Genomic DNA, 25,841 nt, shown 5'->3' on the forward strand with positions numbered 1-25,841 from the left:
GGGGTCGCACCGCATCCACGTCCAGCGGTGGTCCCAGAAGTCGCACCACGTCCAGCGGGGATCCCACTTTCCCCTTTCCAAGAGGCTCCGCCTGTCCACGTCCAGCGGTGGTCACAGGGGTTGCACCGCATCCACTTCCAGCTGTGGTCCCAGAGGTCGCACTGCGTCCAGCGGGGATCCCACCTTTGCCTTTCCAAAAAAAGGCCGGGGTGGGGTTGTACTGTCATGACTCCCAGGCTGACACCCTCCTCTGCCTCTGCTGCCTCCTCAATCAAGCCCTCAGCCACTTAATAACCTCAGCCTGCACCTCATCAACTTCATTCATCTCACCTGTTCCTGTCATCAGCTCAACTCACACACCTGCTCCCCCTGCTATATAACTCCCAGCCTGCTCTCCAACCAGTGCCAGATTATTGAACGCTCTGTGCCAGTAGATCTTCCAGCCTTTCACCTTGCCTGATCACAGCCTCCGGACCTCGTTTTCACGCCTGACCCCTGCCGAGGACTCTGCCTGCCATCACGACTCTCACCTGCCTTTGACCTCTTCTCTAACCTGCTCCATTTACCTGCTTCGCCTCGTTCTGGTTTTTGACCCACGCCTTCTCTCCAACTCTGTCTCCAGCCTCGCCTTCCTCGGGTAACGCCACGTCTAATTAAGACTTTTAAAGGTGCTTCACTATGTTTGGTGTCATCACGGATCCTTCTAGTTCAGTTCATGACAACATCATCCCAAAATGTCCATGAAGAGAAAGATTGATGCAGAAGGAAGGGTGTTTCAACAAAGATGGAACATGTTGATGCTTCAAGGAGAAAAACTGGTATGTCTTTACAGTCATTAGCATCCTCATTAGTGTCCATGCTACTAGCATCAGCATCTGCAGCGTTACCTCCTCTGCCTCGGGCAAACTGGAAACACTCCTCTTACTCAGCACCGAGTTTACTCTCAGCAATTAGAGGACTTTGAAGCCAAGAAATGGATTTTAACAGCTCAGTAATGTTTGCTGCTGACATAGAAAGCGCACCGACCAACTTCCAGACCGAGATGATTTAACTCTGGTTTAGCGACACTCTTAAGCGACAATGACTCAGTGGCGGCTGCGGCTTTTATCCCCCTCCCCGACACAACTGCGTGGTCCAGATGCTCTCCATGTCCAGCAGCACAAAACTGTGTGAGCAACTGTTTCTCACTGATGAACTCCTTCCTCAGCTCAGAGCCCAGCCCCACAGATGCAGGTCTGGCGGGAACAGGTGAGCATCACTGGAAACCAGAGTGGAGAAAACTGGGATAGAGTTATTTTGCTTTTATTAACCTTGTCTGCTCCAAAGCATGAAAGTTGATAGGTGAGATATTGCATTTTTATTTAAGAGAATTACTAGTTTTTATTTATGTTGTTGGCCTGTGAAAAAAATATTTCACCTACTTTAAAACGGGAAAGATTACAGACAGAAGAATAGAGTAGAAATATAATAGAAAATCCCTTAATTGTCCATCAGTGGGGAAAGCTTGGTGTCACAGCAGGAATAACATTCAGTACAGGAGCAGCAAAGTATAGTAAAAATAAGAATAAACAAGGAAACATAAAATAGAAACACTTAAAAGATTCAAAAATAAAAAGAAATGCTGAATATATACAGATTTTAAGGAATAAAATATGTAGAAAAATTTAGACATAAGTAACTAACACCATTGATGTGTGCTTTATTTAAAATTGACATGTTTGTGTGTAATTTGGTTATTCCACATTAGGGGTTGTATGAACTATTCGACTAGTTGACTTCACTGCTCTGTAGTGACTTTATGCCTTTCAAAGACTAGTCGCTGTCACGTGATAATGACAGACAAGATGCAGTCCTCGGAAAAGACAGCAGGTGACCAGCCCCTGCGTGTTGGGAGGCGACGCGCTGTGCCACCGCGTCGTATCTGACTCCCGCGGAAAAACAGACATTTGACCAAATTGTGACCTTTACCCTCTTGCAATTTAACCTTCCCCTCACCCCCATCCTAACCTTAACCAGCTTGTGCATGCAAAGCTCTGATCGTTGACACGCTTCAGACATCTGCATCCTGAGCACGGCCACAGTAACATTATCAAATTAGGTGTCGCCACCTCAAAAACTAATTTAACACGCGATCGTTCATGTTGGCTCATTTCCTTTTATGTTTGAAGCAGGGGAACAGTAAAGATGCAGAAACTACCATTGTGTTTAACGTTGCAAATGTGGGGGCAATTTTAATTGTCAAAAACTCCAGCGAACCAACCCACTTCAGGTGTATGACGTCATCAACGACTAGTCAAAGTCGACTCGATTTTAATTACTTGACTTAAAAAAGTTAAGTCATGCAGCCCGTACTCCACATTCAGTGTTACTGCAAAATTAAGTTTGTTTCCAAATGAAAAGGTTCAACCGTTCATATCTGTAGTAAAGGCAAATGTGCACATTTGCAGTCACTTTTGAAAAAATATTGAGTTTGGCCCGCAACTTCGTCCCAGTTTTTCATTTTGGCCCAGAGCAAATTTGAGTTCGACACCCCTGCCTTAAGCTGGGTTTATGCTTGACACATTCACTTTCCGCTTGGTGATGCGGCTCGCGGCTGGAACGCGCTTCACAACTCTCAGCATTTATGGTTCATGCGGCTTGTCTCTGTGGTGAGCCAATATTCTCCCAAGCTGTAGGGGGCAGCATGGAGCTCTATGGCATGCATCCAACACTACACCATAGTAGAAGTAAAAATTACTGTTTACAACATGGCATTCCAGCAATTTTAACAGCGTCCTCGTCTTTTCCAACAGTGCGAGCTATTTCTCTCCAAGAATTATTAACATGTTGATCATGGCGATCTCTGAGAGCTGAATCATACAAATGTCTGTATTTACAAACCTCTGCCATACTAGTTCTTGCCAGTCCGCGATGTTTTTCCGCGTCCGACCGTCCGCGTGGTTAGAAAATTTCCTAGGTGCGCGGTGCGGAAATTTTGGGCCGTGCGGAGGTGCGGTGGAGGGGTGTGGTTGTTAAAATGACGCAATTTAGCCGCGCGGACCTCACGGACGCGTCAAGCATAAACCAATCTTTAGTATACCTCCCTGGTTGGAAGGTAGGCCCTTTGACATAATCTGGGACTTTCAGGGAGGACGTAGAGCACTCACTGCTGACGTAGCTCAGACCTTAGTGGAAACACAACAAACCAGGAGGAAAAGTAATGTTGTGCTTTTTGGCCACGTATTTGAAATGTGTCTTTATTGGGAAGTAAGCTCAGATAAATGTCTAAAATGATCCTACAGGTGTGTATAGCTGAACCCCACCCAGTAAGCCAGACCCACACCACCACTCTAGCGCTGTACGTGATGAGATGTTGAGAACATCCAGTGAACCTGTTCTGTGTGTGTGTCCAGATGTCTGAGCCCTGCTCCCACTGCCCTTGTGCCTCAGCCAAAGATGGTGTGAAGGACAAAGATGGCAAAAAGAAGATTCCAAAGATTTTCTTTGGCACACGCACCCATAAACAGATTACTCAGATTGCACATGAGCTGAAGCGCACAGCGTACTCCAGCGTACAGATGACCATCTTGTCCAGCAGAAAGCACACCTGTGTTCATTCAGATGTGGTACCTCACTTCAACCGCAACGAGCTGTGCAAGGAGCTGCTGGAGGACAAAGAGGTGAGGAACGGACACACACACACACACACACACACACACACACACACACACACAAAACATCATGTGAAAAACAACAAAGATTCATCAGGAAGTGTGGGACATGCAGTTACTGACACACCTAACACTGAGGAGAGTCACATAATGAACACATAGCCTCAGAGAAGCAATTATACACAATTGGTTGACAGAACTTTTTTGACACTCTAGAATATCAAGGACCATTTTTGGAGATGTGATACACTTGTAACCTCCTATAATGTCCTGAAGTTCGGGCGCCTACTGTAATATAGACAATTATGTTGTCATTAGAGGTGTTAGCCTCCCATAGCAATCATCTCACTTTTGTCATGAAAAGCTGCCCTCGAAATAACCCCCCCCCCCCCCCCCCCCCCACACACACACACATAAGCAGGTGTCACTGACACCCTGAGTGTGTGTGTGTGTGTGTGTGTGTGTGTGTGACCTAAGGGTCTGGTTCAGTCATTGTCAGGTTATGCTGCAGTACTGACTCTGATGCACAGAGAAACTGCTCCTAACACAACAGCTTCCTGGACACTTTGGTCAGAGTTGTTCTGAGGGTAGCTGGAGGCCTTAACACCCCCCCACCCTCCCACACACACACCCCTACCCTCAAAACAGCTGTGTGACTCTGCCACCAGGGCTTGGTGTCTATGAAAGGTCCATGCTTAGCACAGCTCGAAGAGAAGAGGACCATATTATCCACAGATGATTGCTTTGTCTGTAGCCGGGTCCACCTATGTGAAGTGTTTTTGTGACAGTGTCACCTTAAGCTGTTAAAGTCACAAAGAACAGGGTGGGACATCTAAGAGGACACGTCTACTTGTAGTAGTCAGGACTAGCTGCAGGATAGGCTACATGCACCGTATCAATGTCTGAACGTGTAAGCTGTACACGGAAAAATACATAAAATACTTTAAAATAAAAACTCAGTTATTTTTGTTTTAATGTTAATAGTTAATAATTAATATGCTGTATTGTTGTATGGTCATAAAGCCAGCCTGATAAAACTGGGCTTCCAGATGTTTCCAATGCTCAAGTGTGATGAGCAGATGATCAGCTGTAGAAGATGAGTCGTAGCTCTGCTTTTGACTTTGCCACATTGACCAGGGTCATAGTAATAAAATGTTTAAACTTACAGATATGTGTAAAAAGTGTTTTTGATGGTTCCATGCAGTAGAAGGTCATTGTGAGTTCTGTTTATAGTTTCTGAGTGGGAGAAGTTCACTCTGAGTCCAGAATGTCTGCAACTAAAATATTTGTAGCATTATTAGATGACAAGAGGCCCAAACACTGGGAATATTTAATATTTGGGTCAACTTCTTGTAATTGTCAGTAAAAAACCTTTGAAACCTCGAGTGGTTCTACTCCAGTAACCATAGAAACATCTGGCGGAAAATTAAACAAACTTTGAAACCAGAGTTTCTTAACCTTTGACCACCTTTGTAGACCCACACATTTTATTAAGATATAAACCAGTTTTGGCAAATTGGTTTAACATCACCACTTCTCTGAATGAAGCTGTTAAATGTGTGCCTTACAGGGGCGCTCGTGTCGCTACTACCATGGAGTCAAAAAGATGGGAACTCAGCATTTACTGCAGTCAGTCCATGGACTGTGTGGAGCATGGGACGTGGAGGACCTGGTGTCTCTAGGCCGACGGCTCCGCTCCTGTGCTTACTACGCTGCTCGTGAGCTCATGCAGGGCGCCTCTATCATCTTCTGTCCCTATAACTACCTGCTGGACCCCATGATCAGAGAGAATGTGAGTAGAGTTTGATGTTTAACATTTATGTTCTCCTGTTTTTATGGACCACTCAAAGGTTTATGGTCTATTGGAATTTTACTGCCATCTTCCCAGTTGGTCACATGACTTCTCTACTTGGAGCCAGTGTCCCTTCTGTGCTGTTATTAGATGAGCTGAAGAAGATGAAAGTTATGAGGGAAGAAACCTGCCGGATTGATTTTACATTTATTTGTTCCAGATGGACATAGACCTGACAGGACAGATCTTGGTGCTGGACGAGGCCCACAACATTGAGGATTGTGCACGAGAGTGTGCCAGCTTTACTGTAGACAACAACACTCTGCAGATGTCCAAAGAGGAGCTGGATGGCTTGATCAAACTCAACATCAGATGCTCTGACCATGAGCCTCTCAGGGGCTTCTGCTGCATGTTGCTGAAGTCGGTGGTTTATTGACAGTTCACGTTCTCATGCTGAAGCTTTGAGCTGTATTCAGGGTTTATTTCTCACCCGTGTAGCCTGATCTGCGAGAGCCAGGCCCTGCTGTCTGAACGTGGGTACGAGAGTTCCTGCAAAGTCTGGAGTGGGACAGAAATACTGCAGATCTTTCATGGTTTTGGCATCATTCCAGACACCTTCAGCAATTTAAAGGTCATTTCAACAGTTTGGCTTCAGTTTCTTTACTTAAACCAACATGTCCTAAACAGTAGAGCTCTATGATGCCAATAAACAGCTTCTGGTTGAAATTTGTTAATGTTTTAAAATGTGTGTTTTACCAAGTTTAAAATGTGTGTTTTACCAAGTTTAAAATGTGTGTTTTACCAACATGTAGAAATAATCAAAAAATGCTGTTTCTGTGTGACAGAAACACCTCACGGCAGTTTTGGAGAAGGAGGAGCGAGCTGGTGTCGTCGACGGTAAGGAGCTCATGAAGACGGTCCCAACCATCAGCTCAGCAACCGCCACCTTCTTTAAAAGCATCTTCATGGTGCTGGACTTTCTCTTCAGGGACAACTGCAGGTCAGAGACCAGAGTGAAGTCTTCCCTCGTCTGATTTAGATGAAAGGTTGCTCAGTTGTGTGTGTGTGTGTGTGTGTGTGTGTAGGTTTGCTGAGGACTACCGTGTAGCTCTGCAGCAGAGCTATGCTTGGGTAAATCGGGTACCTCCTGATGTCCCTGATGCTAACGGGTTTTTTGTCCGTCCACATCCTACACACCGTAAGAGTGCTCGCGTTAAGACGGAGGTCCAGATGTTGAGTTTCTGGTGCTTGAATCCAGCTGTGGTGAGAGCTTCAACCTGATCAGCACCTCCATTGAGTGATGCTGGTTTAGCTCTGAAATGATTAGTTTTTCTGTTTCTGTCTGATTCCTGCCTGGAGACCATGGATCAGTTGTAGCTGAGACTTTGTTACTGTTCTTCTCAGGCTTTCTCTGACCTGAGCAGGTCAGTGCACAGCATTGTGCTGACATCAGGAACCCTATCACCCATGGGCTCTTTTTCCTCTGAACTTGAGGTGAAATTCACCAACCAGCTGGAGGCCAACCATGTGATCAACAAATCCCAGGTGACTTCCAATTACGTTAACTGGTTTACAGTTGGTTGATTCCTCTTGATACCCATTTGTTACACTTCCACTTTAGTCCAGCTGATGGTGCCTTGTTAGGGATTGGTACCTTTCACATTTAAATCCATTGGGTACCAATTCTCGGTACCTAGGAATCGATACCGGTACTTAATGGTACCAAATTTTGATACTTTTGCATGTTTAGTAATTAATTAATTCTCATTTTTAATTAAATATATATATTTTTCTCAATATATAACCGTATTTGATAAATATCATGATGAATAACATACAGCTGTTTGTATTTTATCATCGTAATGTTGTACAAAATTCTTCAAAATGAAAATCTTAAACCTTAACTGTTTCTAAATGATACAAAATTTAAAACCCAGCTGCATTTACTCCTATTCATTTTCTAGGCCGTCTGTAATAACTATAATGAGGAGACCATGTACGATAAACTACAAATGAAACTAAAACAAACTTTAATACCATACAACTGTTTGTACATTGAACAAAAATATAAACACAACACTTTAGTTTTTGCCCCCATTTTTCATGAGCTGAACTCAAAACATTTGAAAATGTGTCTACAAACACAAAACACCCATCACTCAAGTATTGTTCTGAAATCTGTCTACATGTGTGTTAGTGAGCACCAAGATAATCCATCCCACTTCACGTGTGTGGCATATCAAGGGGCTGATTAGACAGCATGGTGTGCCTTTGAGTGCCCACAATAAAAGGCAACCCTGACATGTGCAGTTTTGCTTTATGGGGGGTGGTGGGGCAGAAAACCAGTCAGCATCTGGTGTGGCCACCATTTGCCCCACGCAGGACAACACACAGGCCTGGAGTGGCTAATTGGAAGGGTCTGGGCAATTCCCGGGGAGCTGGTCTGATATTTAGGCCGGAAGGGCTGGTGTTGTCTTAGTTTTTTTTTATTATTTTTAAATTTTTTTTTGGGACCAGTGTTAAGTCATCATGCCATGGGGTTGTTCCCCAAGCCTGCCTACCTATGCTGAAAGGGCCTCATGTCAGGTACAAAAAAAAAGGTAATGTTTTAGAACGTATTTATTTAATTATTTTTGTTTCTTTTATTTTATTTTCGTGCCGGTGTTCAGTCATGACACTGGCTTTGATCACATACGCTGCTACCGCTCTGTCCCTGGGCCGCTTCTGCCTTTTTTCCTGCAGGCGCTCCCAGACGTAACACTTGAGGTGACTCGGGGTGGGAGAAGCAAGGATTCAAAAGAGGAAAACTCTAGAAACAGATGCCACTAATTGTGCAAAAACAGGCATTTTTCCCTAAAACATGTTGTTTCCGTTCATAACCCCAAAGTCAGAAGCAAGATCCAGCACTGCATCAGCAGGTAGGATTACCATATTTTCACGACCATAGGGCGCAGCTTCAGTTACGGGTGTCTTTTTGGTATTTAACACATACCAAAGGTGCACCGGGTTATAGGGCGCGGGCGGGCCACGGTAAAACATACCGGTAAAACATCTGTGCGGGCTCGGGACTCGGAACATATCAGTGCAAACCAGACATTGTGAAAATTATAAGCAGCCAAAAGCATGCTTCACTTTACTGGTCTAGTCCTGGTTCAGACCTGGTTTGGAGCGCACGTGCACTTCCTCATTGCGTGCGCTGACGGCTCGTGCTCTTCTAATGGGCTCGGCACACGGGAGGCAACTTCGCCTCTCCTCCATTCATTTTCAATGAGACATGCGCGACAAAGCGGTAATCGCGGGTCTCCCTCCTACTAAAGCTGAGCGTACACTGGGAGTGCTGCAGGAGGACACACAGGGATTTATGGGGGTTGGATGAGGAAAACGAAATAAAGTAATTCTGTGTTTTGTGATCAGTTTAATTGGACATGAACACGACAAGCACGCTTTCTTGACAATCTTTGTGTGTAAAAAAAACGTGTAGGAATTAAAACGAACAACGTGTGTTATTAGGGAAATAGCGGGCGAGCGGTGTTGATGCAGGATTGTGCATGCGCCGTGAGCGGTTCTGATACTTTTTGGGTCGCAGCGCCGCTTCAAGCGCTGATGCGCTGTGTTGAAGTTCAGAATGTGTTAACCGGTAGTTGGTGGATTTAAACACATAAACTTTCCACATGAACAACATCATACGTGTTATTAATAGGCCTAAGAAAATAGTGTGATTTGAATTGTGTTTTATTAACTCTCTGGGGTCCATGAACGCGTATCCGCGTCTTTTGAACAGGTCCGATTTGGGACGCTGTAGCAGCCAGACTCCGCCTCCCTGAGTTTCGGTTTCAATTCAGCTTTAAAAAGCAGATTATAACTACACCCCAGTTTTAAAATTTTGTTAACAGGCAACGTAAAAGCGGAGTTATACTAAACTAAAAAACGACCTATTTTTAGACAATCTGATAACTTGTCAAAACAGTAGTTTAGTAATCCGTGAGACGGAATGTGCTTGTGAACATAAAAAAACCCACAAAAACATGAGATCCTTTTGCTGTTGGTGGAAGTCTCACATATTACATTGATAAAAAGTATCATTATGTAGCTGAGAAAGAGAGAGGAAGGCCGCACGAGTAACGAGATGTGCGCAAAAAGGAGCCGCTTCGCGGGGAAAGGAGTGGCGCGAACGGAGTAACGACAAACAATTAGACAGATATTGACGGTAAACTTCATATTTTGGAGCGATCCGGACAGATATATTGTCTCTGCAGTTTAGTAGGCTTTGATTAGGCTTTAATAAAGGATGATGAGAAGGATAAATGTCCACCAGGCAGTTCAGATAGTACGGCTGTTTTTTGAACTGGAAGCAGAGGAAGTGGACGGAGACTCACAGCCGGAGTCTGAGGCAAATAGCGAGGATGTTGATGACGATGTGGCAGATCCACAGGTCTGTCTTCGCTCACGTCCACACGTTCACGCCACGCCCCTTGTCTTCTACTACGTTCGCGTCTCACAACAACACAATAGGCACACCGCACCATAGGGCGCGGCGTACATTTTGGAGAACATTTAAGACTTTTCGGTGCGCCTCATGGTCGTGAAAATATGGTAATCACTCACTGAGTGAATATTATTAGAATGAATAATGGAGAGTATGGTGAAGACCTGCTCTATATTTAAGCAGTGCTGGTGCTGGCTCTGTCCGGTTCGGTCCGGACCTCACTGTAAATCCAGGGGTGCAGTCAGACTCCCACCAGATCCACGGCGCAATCACGCGTGGGTGGGGACACCACGTGGTGCTCGCGCACTACAACTTGCGTATCTCCTGTTCTTCAGTCACACCCCTCGCACGCACGCACTCACACACACATACACACACACACACACACACACACACACACACATGCACGCACGCACGCACGCACGCACACACACACACACACACACACACACATACACACACACACACACACACACACACACACATGCACGCACGCACGCACACACACACACACACACACTTCATGGATATTGATGTGGACCTGTTAAGATCTGTAATGGGCCTTATGCTTAAAGCCACACGAACGAATCGACAAACGTTATGGAGGACTTCCAGTTTGCCTGCCGGTAGTGCTGCTAGCCATTATTAGGAGTTTTAGCTGGACTTTTAACAGCTGTTTTAGCATGAGTTCATCTCAGCCGACCAAATACTTGACGCGTGGATTTTCTGCTGTGTGCTGCCCCATGTCAGGGAAATTCAACTCTGCCGTAAATTTTCATCACTTCCCAAAAGATGACAGTTTGCAAAAAATATGGATACAGAATGTGAGGCTTGATTAATACTGTCCCCGGACTGGAACAGGTAGGAACTGGAACTGACCCGAACACCCAACCATCCCTAACATTTAGCCTACTCTCAGCTTGTGGTTCATTTCACTTTAGCGCATAGATTTGTGACATTCTGCTCTGATGCTGACAGCTCCGGTCACCCTGTATTTGTTTGAAACTGGAAAAAATGAAATAAAACTTTAGAAACATACATTGTGCTCCTACAAGAGTCACCAAGACAGTAATAAACACATTCTGTTCTGTTCTGTTACGACATTCCTAACTGCATCGGTAACTTTAGCTACTAGCTGCAAAGCTAACGTAAACATTAGCTTTACATACCTTCGTAGTTGCAAACATAGGATGAGGCGTACATCTTAAATCCCTTATCCATTTTTGTGGCAGCAGTTTTAGAAGTCGCTCGGCATATTCTATGGACATCTGAAGCTTTTATTTTCGGCAGCTCCTGGAGGGAACGTGTATAAAATAATGCCATGGTTAGCTACCGCTATCGTAGCTCAAGCTAGGCTGCGGACCGGAAGGAAGTGGTGCATCCTGTGTAGCAAAATGCGGAAGTGGGACGTGCATAAGCCCTATTGACTGAGACTGCTAGTTGATTCAGTCAGAGGCGTAGCACAGAATTGTGGGCCCTAGGTACAAATCATCTTAAAGTGACCCCCATGCCCACTTGATCAATACCTGTCCTGCGTATTTCTCCCATGACCATCAGTTTAACATCTAAATGCCTACTAGCCAGCATAATGCAATTCAACCTGACATCAAATATCTTTATTTTTGCTTGCATAAATGATCATGATGAATCATTTGGACAAATATATTGTGAGAACAAAAATATCTATAGAGAAGGAAAATGTTGGAGAAAATGAGGATGAACTTCTTTAGTAAATGTTCCCTGATAAGTTTTCATGTTTGTGAAATTACAAGTGAGGTCACACACAAGTTGTGTTTTCTTAACTCATTCACTGCCAACAGGTTTCCTGATCGGTAAAGCCGTTCGCTGCCAGCGTTTCTCACCGTTTGTACGGATTTTTTCAAGAGTCACAGAACTTAGCGCGCTAGGATGATGTCAAAACCCAAACTACCAAAACAAAGAGTAGACCCACCTCTTACATCAGGAAGAATCAACGCGTTTCGAGCATTATTCGTTCTTTCATAATCCGTTGGTGAATTGTGATCGGTAGAAGCTTTTCCAGTTCGCGCCTCACCTTTTTTTACAGCAGTGGCCCAAAATGATCTCCTAACATATGGATTTGCTGCTTCCTGATCATGTGACGTGTGACATACGCGGATGAAAATCGGCTTTAGAGCTGAGATGTTTGTTCTCACGGTGCGGGGGCTCGTTCCGACGCCCATACAGTAAAAAAATGTAAATGACGACTTTAGTCGTCAATGGCAGTGAATGAGTTAAAACAGTGTTCTGACTTTTTTCTGAAAATAAGTCGGTGTCTTATTTTAACTTTATTTCTTAGTGGTGCAGCTGAAATCTGGATGTTTTTCTTCTGCGTGGCTCTAACAAGCTGTCAGACATTTCTTCCTCCCTGAGATTGTTTTCTTGTTGTTGAATGAAGTAATAATTATATGATGAATATTTTTCAAAATCAAAGTTATTAATTATAAGTTATTAAATCAGACACATCAACAGTTGGTCATTTAATAATCAGACTGTTAGCAGTCAGTCATTATTACCTAAAGCTCTTCTGTTTTATTTGACCAGTTCTAACCTGTTAAAATGAGAATTTGGTTTTGACGTTACAGTCTGATGCATTCAGATTTTTAGATTTAGTGATGACAGCAGCCTGACTATTTAAGGAGTCAATGGATACTAAATAAGTCCTGATTGATGACCAGGAAAAGGTTAAAATATCATCAGATCGTTGTTGAGCAGACTGTTGCTAAAAGCATACTCAGGAGCAATTTGACCCAGAAGAGTCTCGTGCTCATTTGTGCTCATTTGAGAAAGAAATGCCTAGAGACCAGTGTACTGCACAGGCCTTTATTAATGTTTTTAGCCACCGTGTTTGTTTGAAACGACTCTTGTGCAGAGGAAAAAAAATGATGGCATCGTTATAAAGTTATGATATAACATGAAAACAAACTGTCCGAGAACAGTGCACTAATGTATTTTGTTTCTTTATGGATTAGATATATGTGAACGCTAATTTTCTTTTTCAGATTTAGCATTAAACGACTTTCTGATGTTGGAGATTCACCCTTTAACTCATGTTCTCATATTTTTGCAAAATACACAGAATCTCAAGGCTTTACAGAACAGTGCACTGTTAAATAAATTGTTGTTGATTTAACATGTAAGGTTATGATTACACGATTTAATAATAATGGGTTGTGAGACTAAAGTGGGCCGGTCTGAGCCCTGAAACTCCAGGGCTGAAAATGAGTCCCACTCCGGCCCTGGAAACACATCTCCATCGCATAGAGTTGATCAGGTTGTTGATTGTGGACTGTGGAATGTTGGTCCACTCCTCTTCAGTAGCTGTGCAAAGTAGCTGAATATTGGCAGGAACTGGAACATGTTGTTGTATACGCCGATCCAGAGCGTCCCAAACATGCTCAATGGGTGACGTGTCTGGTGAGTATGCTGGCCATGCAAGAACTGGGATGTTTTCAGCTTCCAGCAATTGTGTACAGATCCTTGGAATATGGGGTCGTGCGTTATCATGCTGCAACATGATGTGATGGTCATGGATGAACAGCACCACAATGGGCCTTAGGATCTCATCATGGTACCTCTGTGTAGGGCTGGGCGATCATATGATCGCACTTTGTGATCACGGTCATTTTCAGTTCAATTACGGTGATAAGCTGGGAGTCTCGATCAGAAATAACAGATGTTTGCAGCCTCAGTAGGGGGCGCTAACCCTCCATGCGCGTTGGTTGCCCACCGCGATTTAACAAAAAGAAGAAGCATTTGCAATTACACTTTTCCTGCTCCGCTACTTCAGTGAAGAGGTTTAATAAGCAGAATGGCCAAACGTAGAGCTGAAGACAGCGAAGTAGATCCCAGTCATGACTCGGAGTTGTCTTCTGGAGATGAAGACATTGTTCAGAAGAAAAGTTACTCAATGTCAGTTGTGTGGCGGTGGTTCGGGTATCTCAAAAGTGACGTTGAGCAAATTAAGCCGACATGCAAGTTATGTCGGCGAATGGTGCCTTCAAAAACTGGCAACACTACGAATCTATTTAATCATCTAAAGAAATACCACCCAAGTGATTATACAGAGAGCCTGAAAATGCGAGCAGAGTCCGGACAACTTGTTAGCTTGTCTCAAAGTAGACTTAGCACTAGCGCGGCTGCTAGTAGTGGTCCAGCCGGCACTGGCGGTGCAGTTGCACAATGAAAACAGCACTCAATCATCTCGTCATTTTCAGCTGTTGCACCGTACGAGCAGGACTCAAAGAGAAGCAAAACCATCACAAAAGCTATAACTTTTTGTATAGCAAAAGACATGATGCCTCTGAACACAGTAGAGAAAGAAGGATTTAAGCATTTAATCAACGTGCTGGACCAGAGGTACGAAATACCTGGCCGAAAGTATTTTTCTCAAACTGCACTGCCACAGCTGTATGATGAATGCAAAGAAAAGCTAGAGATAGAGCTCAAAGATGTTTCATGCAGCAGATAATTTATTTTGTACCTGTATAGCATTAAAGACACAAAGAATGCCAATAAAAGCTTTAACTAATATCTAGTTTCTTTATTTTTACATTTTAAGCTGCTTTAAACTGACTATATAAAAATTAATCGTGATTAAAATCGAGATCGAACGATATGGAAAAATATATCATGATCATTCTTTTTGCCATATCGCCCAGGCATTTAAAATTCCATCAGTAAAATACACCTGTGTGTCCATAACATGTGCCTGCCCATACCAGTACCCCACCTCCACCATGGGCCACTCGTTCCACAACGTTGACATCAACAAACCGCTCACCCACACGGTGCCACACACGCAGTCTGCCATCTGCCCTGAACAGTGAAAACCGGGACTCATCTTTGAACAGAACACCTCTCCAATGGGCCAAATGCCATAGAATGTGTGTTTGCCCACTCAAGTTGGTTACGACAACGGACTGCAGTCAGGTCCAGACCCCGATGAGGATGACGAGCATGCAGATGAGCTTCCCTGGGACGGTTTCTGACAGTTTGTGCAGAAATTCTCTGGTTATGCAAACTAATTGTTGCTGCAGCATTCCAGGTGGCTGGTCTCTGGTCTCAGGCGATCCTGGAGGTGAACATGCTGGATGTGAAGGTCCTGGGCTGGTGTGGTCACACGTGGTGACTGGTTCGATGTACTGCCAAATTCTCTGAAATGCCTTTGGAAATGGCTTTTGGTAGAGTAATGAGCAATAATTTTACAGGCAACAGCTCTGTTAGACATCCCTGCAGTCAGCATGTCAATTGCACGTTCCCTCAAAGGTTGCGACGTCTGTAGCATTGTGCTGTTTGATCAAACTGCACATGTCAGGGTGTCCTTTTATTGTGGGCAGTCTAAGGCACACCTGTACATTGTTCACGCTGTCTAATCAGCACCTTTATCTGCTACACCTGTGAGGTGTGATGGATTATCTTGGTAAAGGAAAAGTGCTCACACACATGTAAAGATTTGACAATCATGGGTGTTTGGGGCTTGTAGAAAAATTTCAGATGTTTGACCTCAGCTCATGAAAAATGGAAGCAAAATCTTAAGTGTTGCATTTATATTTTTCTTCAGTGTATTTTAATATTGTGGTGTTTCACAAAAACCCAGCTCCATGTACTATTTGGGGCAGCAGTAGCTCAGGTGGTAGAGCGGGTTGCCTCCTGATCGGAGGGTCATGGGTTCGATTCCAGCTCCTGCCAGGGGTATCCTGCTGTTGTGTCCTTGGGCAAGGCACTTCACCCAACTTGCCTGTGTTAGTGGTGGTCAGAGGGGCCGACGGCGCCAAATGGCAGCCTCACCTCTGTCAGACCTCCCCAGGGCGGCTGTGGCTACAAGTAGCTTACCATCACTAGCAGTGTGTGAATGTGAGAGTGTGTGAAAGCATCTTTGGGTGTCTTGAAAAGTGCTATATAAGTTCAATGCATTATTATTATTATTATTTCTTTCCTTTCCACTCTGGACAAATTGATTGATGAGTGGGTCCTTGTAATATTAAAAATTCAAATTAAACAGAAGCAAAAATTTTTGCTGTGAACAAAATTTACTGCGTATCTTTAGTTTTTTTGTCCTTCATTTTCAAACAGTATTTTTTTCCTACTCAGAAGTCGGATTTTTTGAGTTACGAGGAGGAAGTGAACGTACCATTAGCTGATAACAATGGAAGCTAAAATATCAAGCTATCATTAACTTAAACAGTTTATTTACCTGCTGGAGCAGATTAAGACAATGATAGCTCACTTAAAATATTAATGTGTTCATCATCCCCCAGTCACCCATGGCATTTAGTGAAGTGGACCCAAACTTTCGAGCGTGGTCTTTCTACCATGCTGCTTGCTGTGTTTACAGCTGGCTGCCAGCGACTGATGACATAACGCTCTTGCGCATGCACTGCTGTCCATCTTGGGAAATCAGGTACTGAACTCTATGGTACCGAAACAAGACACTTTTTCATACCACATGAATCATTTCTTGGTCGGTACCACGGAGTTCGGTCAGTGCCTTAAAAAGTACTGATTACAGTACCCATCCCTAGCCTTGACATTCCAATAATCTTCAACACAAGTTCGAGTCTGGAGACGCACAAAGTCTAGATAAAAACTTAAAAGAGCACGTCACCTCCAAACCAACTTTATTTGCTGATAAACTATGGTGTCAAATCGTGCTGTAGACACGTGAAGTTAATAATTTGACACTTCTTAGTGCATCTTAGTTAAAATTAAAATATTCTGCCTAAAACTGTCAGTGTTGCGCCCTCTTCAGGTAAAATCTCTGCACTCCATTTGAATTCAAATCTGCCATCGCTACTGACTAAGAGGTACCCTATGACGTTAGCTTATACCATATGATGTCTGAAGCCTGTGTGTGTATTTGTTAGCAGCTCCGCCCTCTTGGTCTGCCAGGCAATGGCTCCTTGTGGCGCATTTTTCAAACAGGAAGTGGAGCAAGACTCTGGTAGGGGGGACTTGCTCTTTTAAGAGCAAAGAGAAAACAAAATTTTTAAAGAACCTAACCAGCAGATTTAATGTCAGAGATGAGTGGGTGACCGATATGTGTTTTTTAAGGCCGATGCGATACCGTTTTTTAAAAGAATTTATTTTTGCCGATATCAAAAGCCGATCGTTAAGGCCGATATATATACGTTTTAGCAGCACATTGATTGTGAAAGACAACGGAACATTCACCGTTTTTGTCAATATAAATTAAATAAGTCATTAAATCTTTTAATATTTATTGAACTTGAAATATAAAACCAACTCAAAACATGAAAAAAAAAACTGTGTTTGGGTCCTTTGAGTTCTTTCTTCAGTGTGGTAGTGGCGGTGTCTGTAGTGGAACAGGATCTGCTCGGGTGCAAGATCGGCTCGGGGTCCTTCGACTGCAGATGATGTCAAAGTAGTTGATTGGCTGAACATGACCTTACGGAAGTTACGTAATCACGTTATGTTGTTGTCACGTTATGTTGGTCCAGGCAAATCTTTCTGTTGGAAAGATGGACAACTTTTACAAAGAAATCCATCATTACCTCTTTGAAAATACACTTTTAGCATAGAGCTGCATGTATATTAGGGCTGAACGATTAACTGCATGTGCAATTAAATTGCGATGTGACAAAAGAAGATTTTCTAATCGCAAAGGCTTCAATTTGGCAGCGACTGGTTAGCGTGATGCTAATATACATGGAAAAACCCGTAGGAATGCTAATGCTAATATCACCGATTACATTCTTACAAATTATGAATTAAAAACGTGCCAAATGATTACATTTGGAGTCTAATAGAAAGTAAAACTACCATCAATCAAATAAGTACAGACAGGTATTTTAGTAAAGCCAGAAAACTTTTAACTCCAGAGTTTTGGCTAGCAGCTATGAGCGTAACTGAACTACGCATGGACAAGACGTCAAAAACTAAACACAAAATACTTCAATAAACGGGACACACTTCTTTCCTGCAAATACAATTTCACAGGTGTTGCTAATACCAATGATCCTTCAAGGGATGTGCTCAGAGAGGAGTTCAACATTATGAATAAAATATAGTGTTTTATTTTACAAATACCATTATAAACACAAACTTACGTCGTAAGAAACATTATTTTAATAATGAAACAGCTAAATTCTTTCCAACAGTATAGATGTGTAGTGTATTTTGTCTGAGTGGGTTTGCCGTACTTTGACGTCATCGGCAGTCGAAGGACCCCGAGCAGATCCTGTACCAACAGCAGCAGTTGGCCACACAGGTGCCTGATTTTTAATTTCTATCGGCTTTTAAAAATAATTTCGACTGATGGCCGATATAGAAACATTTTTTATTTTTCAGCCGGCCGATATATCGGCCGTCCTCTATCAGAAATCTTACAGAGTAAATGTACTGTAGCTTTGAAGACTTGAACTTGGTTTGATGACTTGTGTTATGGATAAAACAGGATTCTAATCAAAGTAGAGCATCACCCTCATATTTCTGTTCTCCTCAGGTTTGGGTGGGTACTGTTGGATCTGGACCAAGTGGTCGAAAACTCCAGGCTACCTTTCAGCAAGCTGAAACATTTGCCTTTCAGGATGAAGTGGGTGACTTGCTTCTTCAGGTCTGCCAGGTTATAGCTAAGGGAGTACTCTGCTTCCTGCCTTCTTACAAGGTAGGTAAACCACAACATACTGCCATGAGTCTTTCACAGTAATTATAAATGCATCGGGGCCCAATTTGGTTTCAGGGCCTGGGTTTGTCAACTGTGATCTAATGCAAAACAATCAGAATTTTACATTTTTGGTTGTTTCCAGCTTTTATTTCCCCGATCCAACTTTCCAGATGTGTTTGATCATTTGTAGAGTCCCATGAATTATATGATGCAGAAACACAGAATCATTGAATTGGCCATAAAAATGCAGAATGTTGTAAAATTATTATGTTGATGGGATCAATCAATTGTTGGATTCTGGCAATCGAAGTGTTTTTCACACGTTGCAGTAGCATTTACCAAGGGAGACCTAATTTTTGAAAGTTTTCTCGTGGACTGAGGTAAAGAGCTCCGCTGCAAGTCAAAGAGCAAGTCACCCCCTTACCAGTCTTACTCGACCCTCACTTTTTGTTTAAAAATTGCAGCTAAAAGAGCCATCACCTGGTGGACTGAGAGAGCGACGCTGGGGCAGTGACTGACTGCATCCCCCCTCAACCTCCTGTACACTTTGAGTTTCTCCATCAGAGAGATGAGCCGTTAACATGCACACAGACACACATGCACGCACACACACACACACACACACACACACACACACACACACACACACACACACACACACACACACACACACACACACACACACATTGCTCAGTGGGAGCAGCAAACAGAGAAACAGCAGAATGCTGGAGGATTTTCTCTCTTCCTTGTTCAGAAATGGAGGACGGTGTTCTTTTCTTACACCGTATCTCTTCATATCGGCTCGTGAGTGGCCGAGTCAGCTGGAGGCGTGGTTGAGACTGACTAATTCAATGTAGCGCAGAGTTTTAACTAGAAGAGGGCTCAATAATGAAAAATCCTGCTTTAATTTTTACTTTTAAATAGAATCCACTGAAATGCCAACATAATGAATACACAAGTCCACACAAGTCTATGAAACACTCAGTCATACCGTTTATTATCAAAAAGTTATTTTTTGATTTGAGGTGACTTGCTCTTTAAATGACACATTGAACTTTTGTTCAATTAAGTATTGAACTTAATTGAAGTTTAGTTCAGAACATCCAAACTGATTCAGGAGAAAAAATAAGTTTTCTTCACCAGAACCTCTAGCTAATCAGGGTGGAACAAAACCAACTGATCAGAACAGAAGTGAGCTAGCATTAGCCTCTTTAGCTTACATGGAAACAGGTCTGCAGGAGAGAGGCGTCAATTAGTGAACGCCTCAGTGGCTGGATGAGCAGAATAAAACGTTCTGATCTAAAATAATAATAAACAGAGGTTTCAGCACTAAATAATCTCTTCATGTGAAGTCTTTTATTCTACAGAAGGCAGGACAGCTATAATAATACCAATGTTCTTCAAAGACTCTGAGGAAGTTACATTTATGAAGAAGATATTTGACTGAATGATTTACAGGCAGATTTTTAATGAAACATTGAATATTTTAAACTAAATAAAAGAAAAAAGTATTTTAATTGAATTAAGACAATTTTTTTTACAGTGTTTAACTGCGTGTTGACATCATTCACACATGTTGCCTCTAGGAGGAGCTAGAGACCACAGATTAGTCATCTCCCATGCTTTTTGTTGTCCTAGTCTTGTATATCCAGCAGTAGTTTATTACACTGTGTGTTGGAAGATCTGTTGGCTCCAGAAGGGTGTTTATCAGGCTGCGATGTGCAAAACAGAGAACATTCTCAAAATATGAAGTTGTTTTTGTAGTTTGCACCGCGAGATGCTGCAGCATCACGTTACCTCAGATCCCTCCTGATCAATAGAGGCCCTTGTCAGGAACTTGTTAAATGGCGTCATCCTCACAGAAGTGTATCCTGTTTCAGTTAATGAGGACACATCTTAGAGCACTCATAGACACTTTGTCCCCTTTGTTTGTTATGAGTTTTTCCTCTTGAATAATTCATGTCCTCTGCAGCTCAGTTGTCACTTTAGTTTACTCAGGACTAAGTGGATTTTCTCTGTCCTAGTGTGTGCGGCTACAGCACGGATGTTATATGTAATCAATTAGCCGTCTAAAACACACTCATACTCCATCCAGTTATTTTTGTTTGTAGACCTGGAAAGTGAAGCTCCGTCGTCTCTGGCTGCAGAGTGGTGAATTGTAAAAAACCTCTACAGCAAACGGCCACCTTGTTCATTTAGGAGCTTAAATCACAACACACACCCACTAATGTCTAAATGTTCTCTTCTTCTATGCTCAAATTCCTGTTCAGTTGTGAACAGTGCCTTTGCCCTTGGTAGCTTATGGTTTTATCCAGTGATCACTGGTTTGAGTCCTCTGCAGCTCTTGTTCGCTCGCTATCCAGTTGCAGTCTCAAACATCTGATGATACCGCCAAGTAAACTGTGAGGGAGAACAAAGCGTCTGGACGTTGTTGCTTTTTCATTTTTTCTCCTTTTTCATCAGGCTCCGATGCCAGCTGAGCAGCAGCTCTGAGCTGTGGGATGTTTTTTTATTATTGATAGTCATGTAGAAGTCCTCTCTCTCTCCACTGATGCATAAATATTTAATCTGCAGTCAGCTCTTAAAGATAAGGAGATGAGGAGATCTGAAGGGGTGAGTATTAATTGGAGCCCGTGGAGGCCTCATTGGTGCCACAGAGTCCCGTCTGGCCCCGTGATGTGTGCGTCTGTGTTTGGATTCAACCCAGGCAGGATAGGTCATTTCAAGACATCATCCTGCACTGTACTGAGGTGATGGCTATCAGTACCCGTACACAGCCCCTCTGTGATGGACAGAAAGGGCAGAGAGCCGAACTGGCATGCAGGGTCAAAGAGGTTAACCTCACTGACCTCACTTTGACATCATCATTGTGCTTCACAGCTTCTTACCTGAACAACACTGACTTGATACCCAAATATCTTGTTAGTCATTCCCCTGTTGTTTCTGGGTAATGCATCTGATGTCATTAGAAAGCCTGATTATTCACCTTTACTACTAGGTAGAACTTGTGAGCATTGCACATCAATGGCTTAAAGCTTTAGAAGATCCCAAAAATGTTCCAAAATCCCTGGACATTTTCAGTGGATGGACTGATGGAACATTCCCACATTAATCTGGAAAATTTAACTCATTGTCCATTTTTATAATTAATCAATTTTCTACAGCCAGTAGTGTGTGGAAGGTTCAAACATAGTCACAGCTTTGCACCTCCTCCTCTTGTTGGTCACATCTTAGCCCCTCCCACTCACACTGAACAACAGCTTGTCTCCTGTCCAAAAGCTGTCGGTCATGATCCTGTCAGGAGACAGACACTAAATCAGATTGTCTTTTCCTGCCACTTCACAAAATGTCAGACACACAAGTGAATTGAAATGCGTGTTCTCTCATCTTCATAGTAAGCTAATGTAAAGGCAAGGCAAGGCAGCTTTCTTTATAGAGCACATTTCAAACACAGAGGCAATTCAGTGTGCTTTACAATTATCAGGACATGATATGAAAACACATAAAAACACAAATTAAAATACACACAGATGGAATTACAGTTTAGAGCTAAAGGAGAAAAGGTTACAGCACAGATTACAGTGGAGATGACGCAGAATAAACAGTTCATGTATAGGCTGATGAGTACATTAGGGTTTTTAGTTTTGGTTTAAACAACACTAGGGTTGGGACACATCTGAGGTCATGGGGAAGCTGATTCCATATGTGAGCAGCATAGTGACTAAAAGCGTCGCCACCATGTTTGGTTCTGACCCGTGGTCCTACCAGCTGATTGTTTCCAAGGGATCTCAGAGCCCTATTGGGTGAATATACAGGAATGAGATCGGACATGTGTTTTGGTCCCATGCCATTGAGTGATTTATATACTAGTAGGAGCACTTTGAAGTCTATTCTGTAGTTTACTGGTAACCAGTGTAGGGATCTAAGAACAGGAGTGATGTGTTTTATTCTCTTAATTCTTGTTGAGACTCTAGCAGCAGCAGCATTCTGAACAAGCTGCAGTCGCTTCACAACTTTTTTTTAGGAAGACCAGTTGAGAGACCAATTGCAATAGTCCAGCCGACTAGAAACAAGCATGAATAAGGCTCTCTAAGTCTGGTCTGGACATATAAATAAAAGTATTAAAGGTTTTAAAGGTATGAACATAGAAATATAAAATGAAACATAAATATGTAAGAGCCAGTAGAGCAAGGGAACATTGACAGTTAATGCAAGTGTTGAGTTTCATCTATAGCCGGTGGAACACACTTGGCATATTAGATTAGATTACTACCAAGAAGTACAACAAAGAAATAATCAACTAATCACAAATGTACTCTTTCTGTGCAACATTTATTGAAACGTTGTTAAAAATAAACAAGGACACGATGAAAACACAAAAAGCTTCATCATGTGGTTGAGTTGTGTAGCCGTACTAGTAGTAGTAGTAGTTGTAGTTTATTTCAAACCAACAAATCAAACATGATTTACATTCAATCTCCATTTAAATTTCTATGCTTGAAAAGGAGTAGGCTGAAGTATAAACATATATGTCCCTACCCCTCTTACACATATTATCCTTTACTTATACTTGATATTATAATGCCAAACTTAACACATTTAATTTAATATTTACTCTATCTACCTCATTGTATCTTGTTTTATTTCCAAACAGCATAAATTTGGTTTTATCTAAATTTAGTGACCGTTTGTTTACATCAAACCACTTTTAAAATTTATTTATTTGCTTTGTGACCATATCCAAAACCTGTTGAAATTCCACACCAGAACAAAAAACATTTGCATAATCTGCAAACAATACAAACTTCAATACATGTGAAACTCTGCAAATGCCATTTACGTACAATAAAGACCGGTTTAGGCCCTAACACTGATCCTTGAGATACCTCACATAGTATATTCCTTAGTCCTGATTTATACCGATTTATTTGTACAAATTGTTACCTATTTGATAATAACTTTTTATCCAGTCCAATACTATCTCCCTGAAACCATATTTTTCCAGTTTCCTTATCAATATGTCATGGTTAACTGTGTCAAATGCTTTCTTTAGATCTAAGAACAGCCCTGTTTTATGCTTCTTATTCACAATGAATTCTGTTATTTCATCTATAAGATCAGTCAGTGCCAGGGCTGTCGACCTATTATTCCTGAAGCCATACTGGCTTTCTGTCAGCAACTCATATTTACCAACAAAAACATCAAATCTTTTAATAAATAGTTTTTGTAATATTTTTGAAAATTGTGAAAGTATTGACACTGGTTTATAATTGTAAACATCATTTATAGTGAAAGTTTTCTATTAAGACCTTTTTTTAAGTCATTCATAATTTAATTTTTAGAAATTACCTCAAGACCACACGGATGTATACTGCAGGCTCAGGCCGGCTATGCCGGTAGATGGATGGTTAGTAGGTTTGTTTTTAGATATCTAATGGATTTTTTTTTACTAAATTGTGCAGAATGATCTTTTCATCAGAGTATGTAAATTCAGATTAAGGATTGCAAACTGAAGCATGTTGGGAACACAGCAAATTGTGATAGTTATGGTCACACGAGAGCCGATGTGTTTTGTAGCCATAGCTGTGTGCCTGTTAAAGCCACTGCCTTCTGCTCTGCCCGAGCCTTTGACAGCACAGACCAAAGCTGCTCCAGCAGGGCTCTGTAGGAGTGGGACGTAGCGGCGAGCACAAGATGCTTTTAAAGGAGGTTCAAATAAAGACCATTAGGTGATGTCGCCTCACTGTCTGTGTGAAGATGCACCCGGCGCCTGGGCTCCTCAGAGCTCGTGTCAAATCAAAGTCATGCTGGAATGCAGACTGAACACCGGGCAGCATGCACTCCTCAGGAGCTCAGGGACATCTGAAGCACCAATCAGATAACTGCATAAGGACTGCTGTCTCACTGAGAGGTGGATTCTTGCTCTGTTTGGGAGCACATTAGACCCATGGGCCAGTCTTCCCAGTGCTACACATCACTTATGGTTTTAGAGCTGAGCTGTTGTTTTATTTGGGTTTTAACTGTGGAAACTTCAGGGTTACTGCTGTTTGACTGAGCTGGGGGTGTTCTGCTAGGCTGACATTTTCAGACTTTACCAGTGTGTTACAAAGCCCCCAAGTCAACTGGTTCTTTAACCATTAGTGAGCTGGTTCTGTTGGGTTCGAAGAAGGAATTTCTTTAAATAGCACTTTTCACGAATAAAATCACAAAGTGCTTCACAAAAACAACAAAACTTATACAATGTAAAACAAATTTAAGGAAACAGGGAATACAAAACTAAAAGATGACCAGAGAGGGGCTGGGAGTAGGGAAAATCAGAAACAGTGAAACTATAATAGATACAGTAAATTCAAGGATACAGGTGATACAGTTTGGCAGCAGTCGACTTGTAATCACAGGTAAAGTAAACAGGCGATGCAATTCATGGCCACTTAAATAAACTAAAGTACACTGAAGCACATACTCAGACAATCACACACTAAAATCATGGAGAGGTGTGTGTGCATGTCTGAAGAGTTGTGCGTAAAATGTAACAAGAAACATACAACAACAGAAGCTAACCGCTAGCATTAGCAAGTCACTCACACAGCATAAGCTCCTCCAGGTTTGTTATTTTTGGAGGTAAAACATCCGTGTTCCCGAGCAAACAGAGTTAAGGGTAGAGTTGCGTTGCTGTTATCCAATCCGAGGCAAGATGTCTAATCAGGAAAAAAGAATCCAAAAAGACTTGGTCCTGCAAGCCAGGTGTTTCTGTGCTTTGTGTGCTCGTAGTATCTGCAGCAAGGCACTCATTCCTAATAAAGGCCACTGCAAATGTATTGATTAAATGAGTAAACCACTGCTATAACAAGTCTGAGGTGCCATAGGGTTTTTCCTGGTTTTTGCTGTTCATATTTAAAGCTTGGTTTCTGCTGAGTCTTCATTATTCAGCTGAAAAACATTTAAACACATTCAGTCGTTATGACCACAGTTCAGTTCAACTCACATTGCTGCTCCTACTCCCACTAGAGGAGACTGGTCTGATATGTTGGTGTTTTCTGTGAGTTCTTCGATTAGAAACTTTTAAAACAAATTTGTTGCTTCTTGACATTGATGCAGTTACAGAATAACTGAACAGAATCAGCTCTTTAGTTTTAGATTATCAGATTAAGCTGACCATTTTGGGAAAGAATCTAGCTATTGGTTGTTGTTTTTTTGGGAACATCAGTCATAAAGGTGGAAAATTAACTTATTACCACATGAATGATTTTTACATTCAGAAGGAACCAA

The 25,841-nt window shown here is 42.3% G+C and overlaps 1 protein-coding gene across 2 annotated transcripts in view; it reads left to right on the plus strand.

Annotated features, from left to right (window-relative positions):
* Positions 1-25,841, plus strand: part of brip1 (BRCA1 interacting helicase 1) — an 87,781-nt gene that overhangs the window by 22,200 nt on the left and 39,740 nt on the right. The window contains exons 6-13 of one of the 2 annotated variants that reach the window (XM_015952054.3): positions 3,393-3,659; positions 5,221-5,442; positions 5,663-5,862; positions 5,941-6,073; positions 6,288-6,442; positions 6,528-6,705; positions 6,847-6,987; positions 18,411-18,572. In XM_015952054.3, the coding sequence (XP_015807540.3) occupies positions 3,393-3,659; positions 5,221-5,442; positions 5,663-5,862; positions 5,941-6,073; positions 6,288-6,442; positions 6,528-6,705; positions 6,847-6,987; positions 18,411-18,572 (1,458 nt within the window). The remainder of the gene's footprint in view (positions 1-3,392; positions 3,660-5,220; positions 5,443-5,662; positions 5,863-5,940; positions 6,074-6,287; positions 6,443-6,527; positions 6,706-6,846; positions 6,988-18,410; positions 18,573-25,841) is intronic. The other variant, XM_054743433.2, reaches the window with a different exon arrangement.

The sequence above is a fragment of the Nothobranchius furzeri genome, chromosome 13 (genome assembly GCF_043380555.1).
Source record: "Nothobranchius furzeri strain GRZ-AD chromosome 13, NfurGRZ-RIMD1, whole genome shotgun sequence".
NCBI lineage: Eukaryota > Metazoa > Chordata > Actinopteri > Cyprinodontiformes > Nothobranchiidae > Nothobranchius > Nothobranchius furzeri.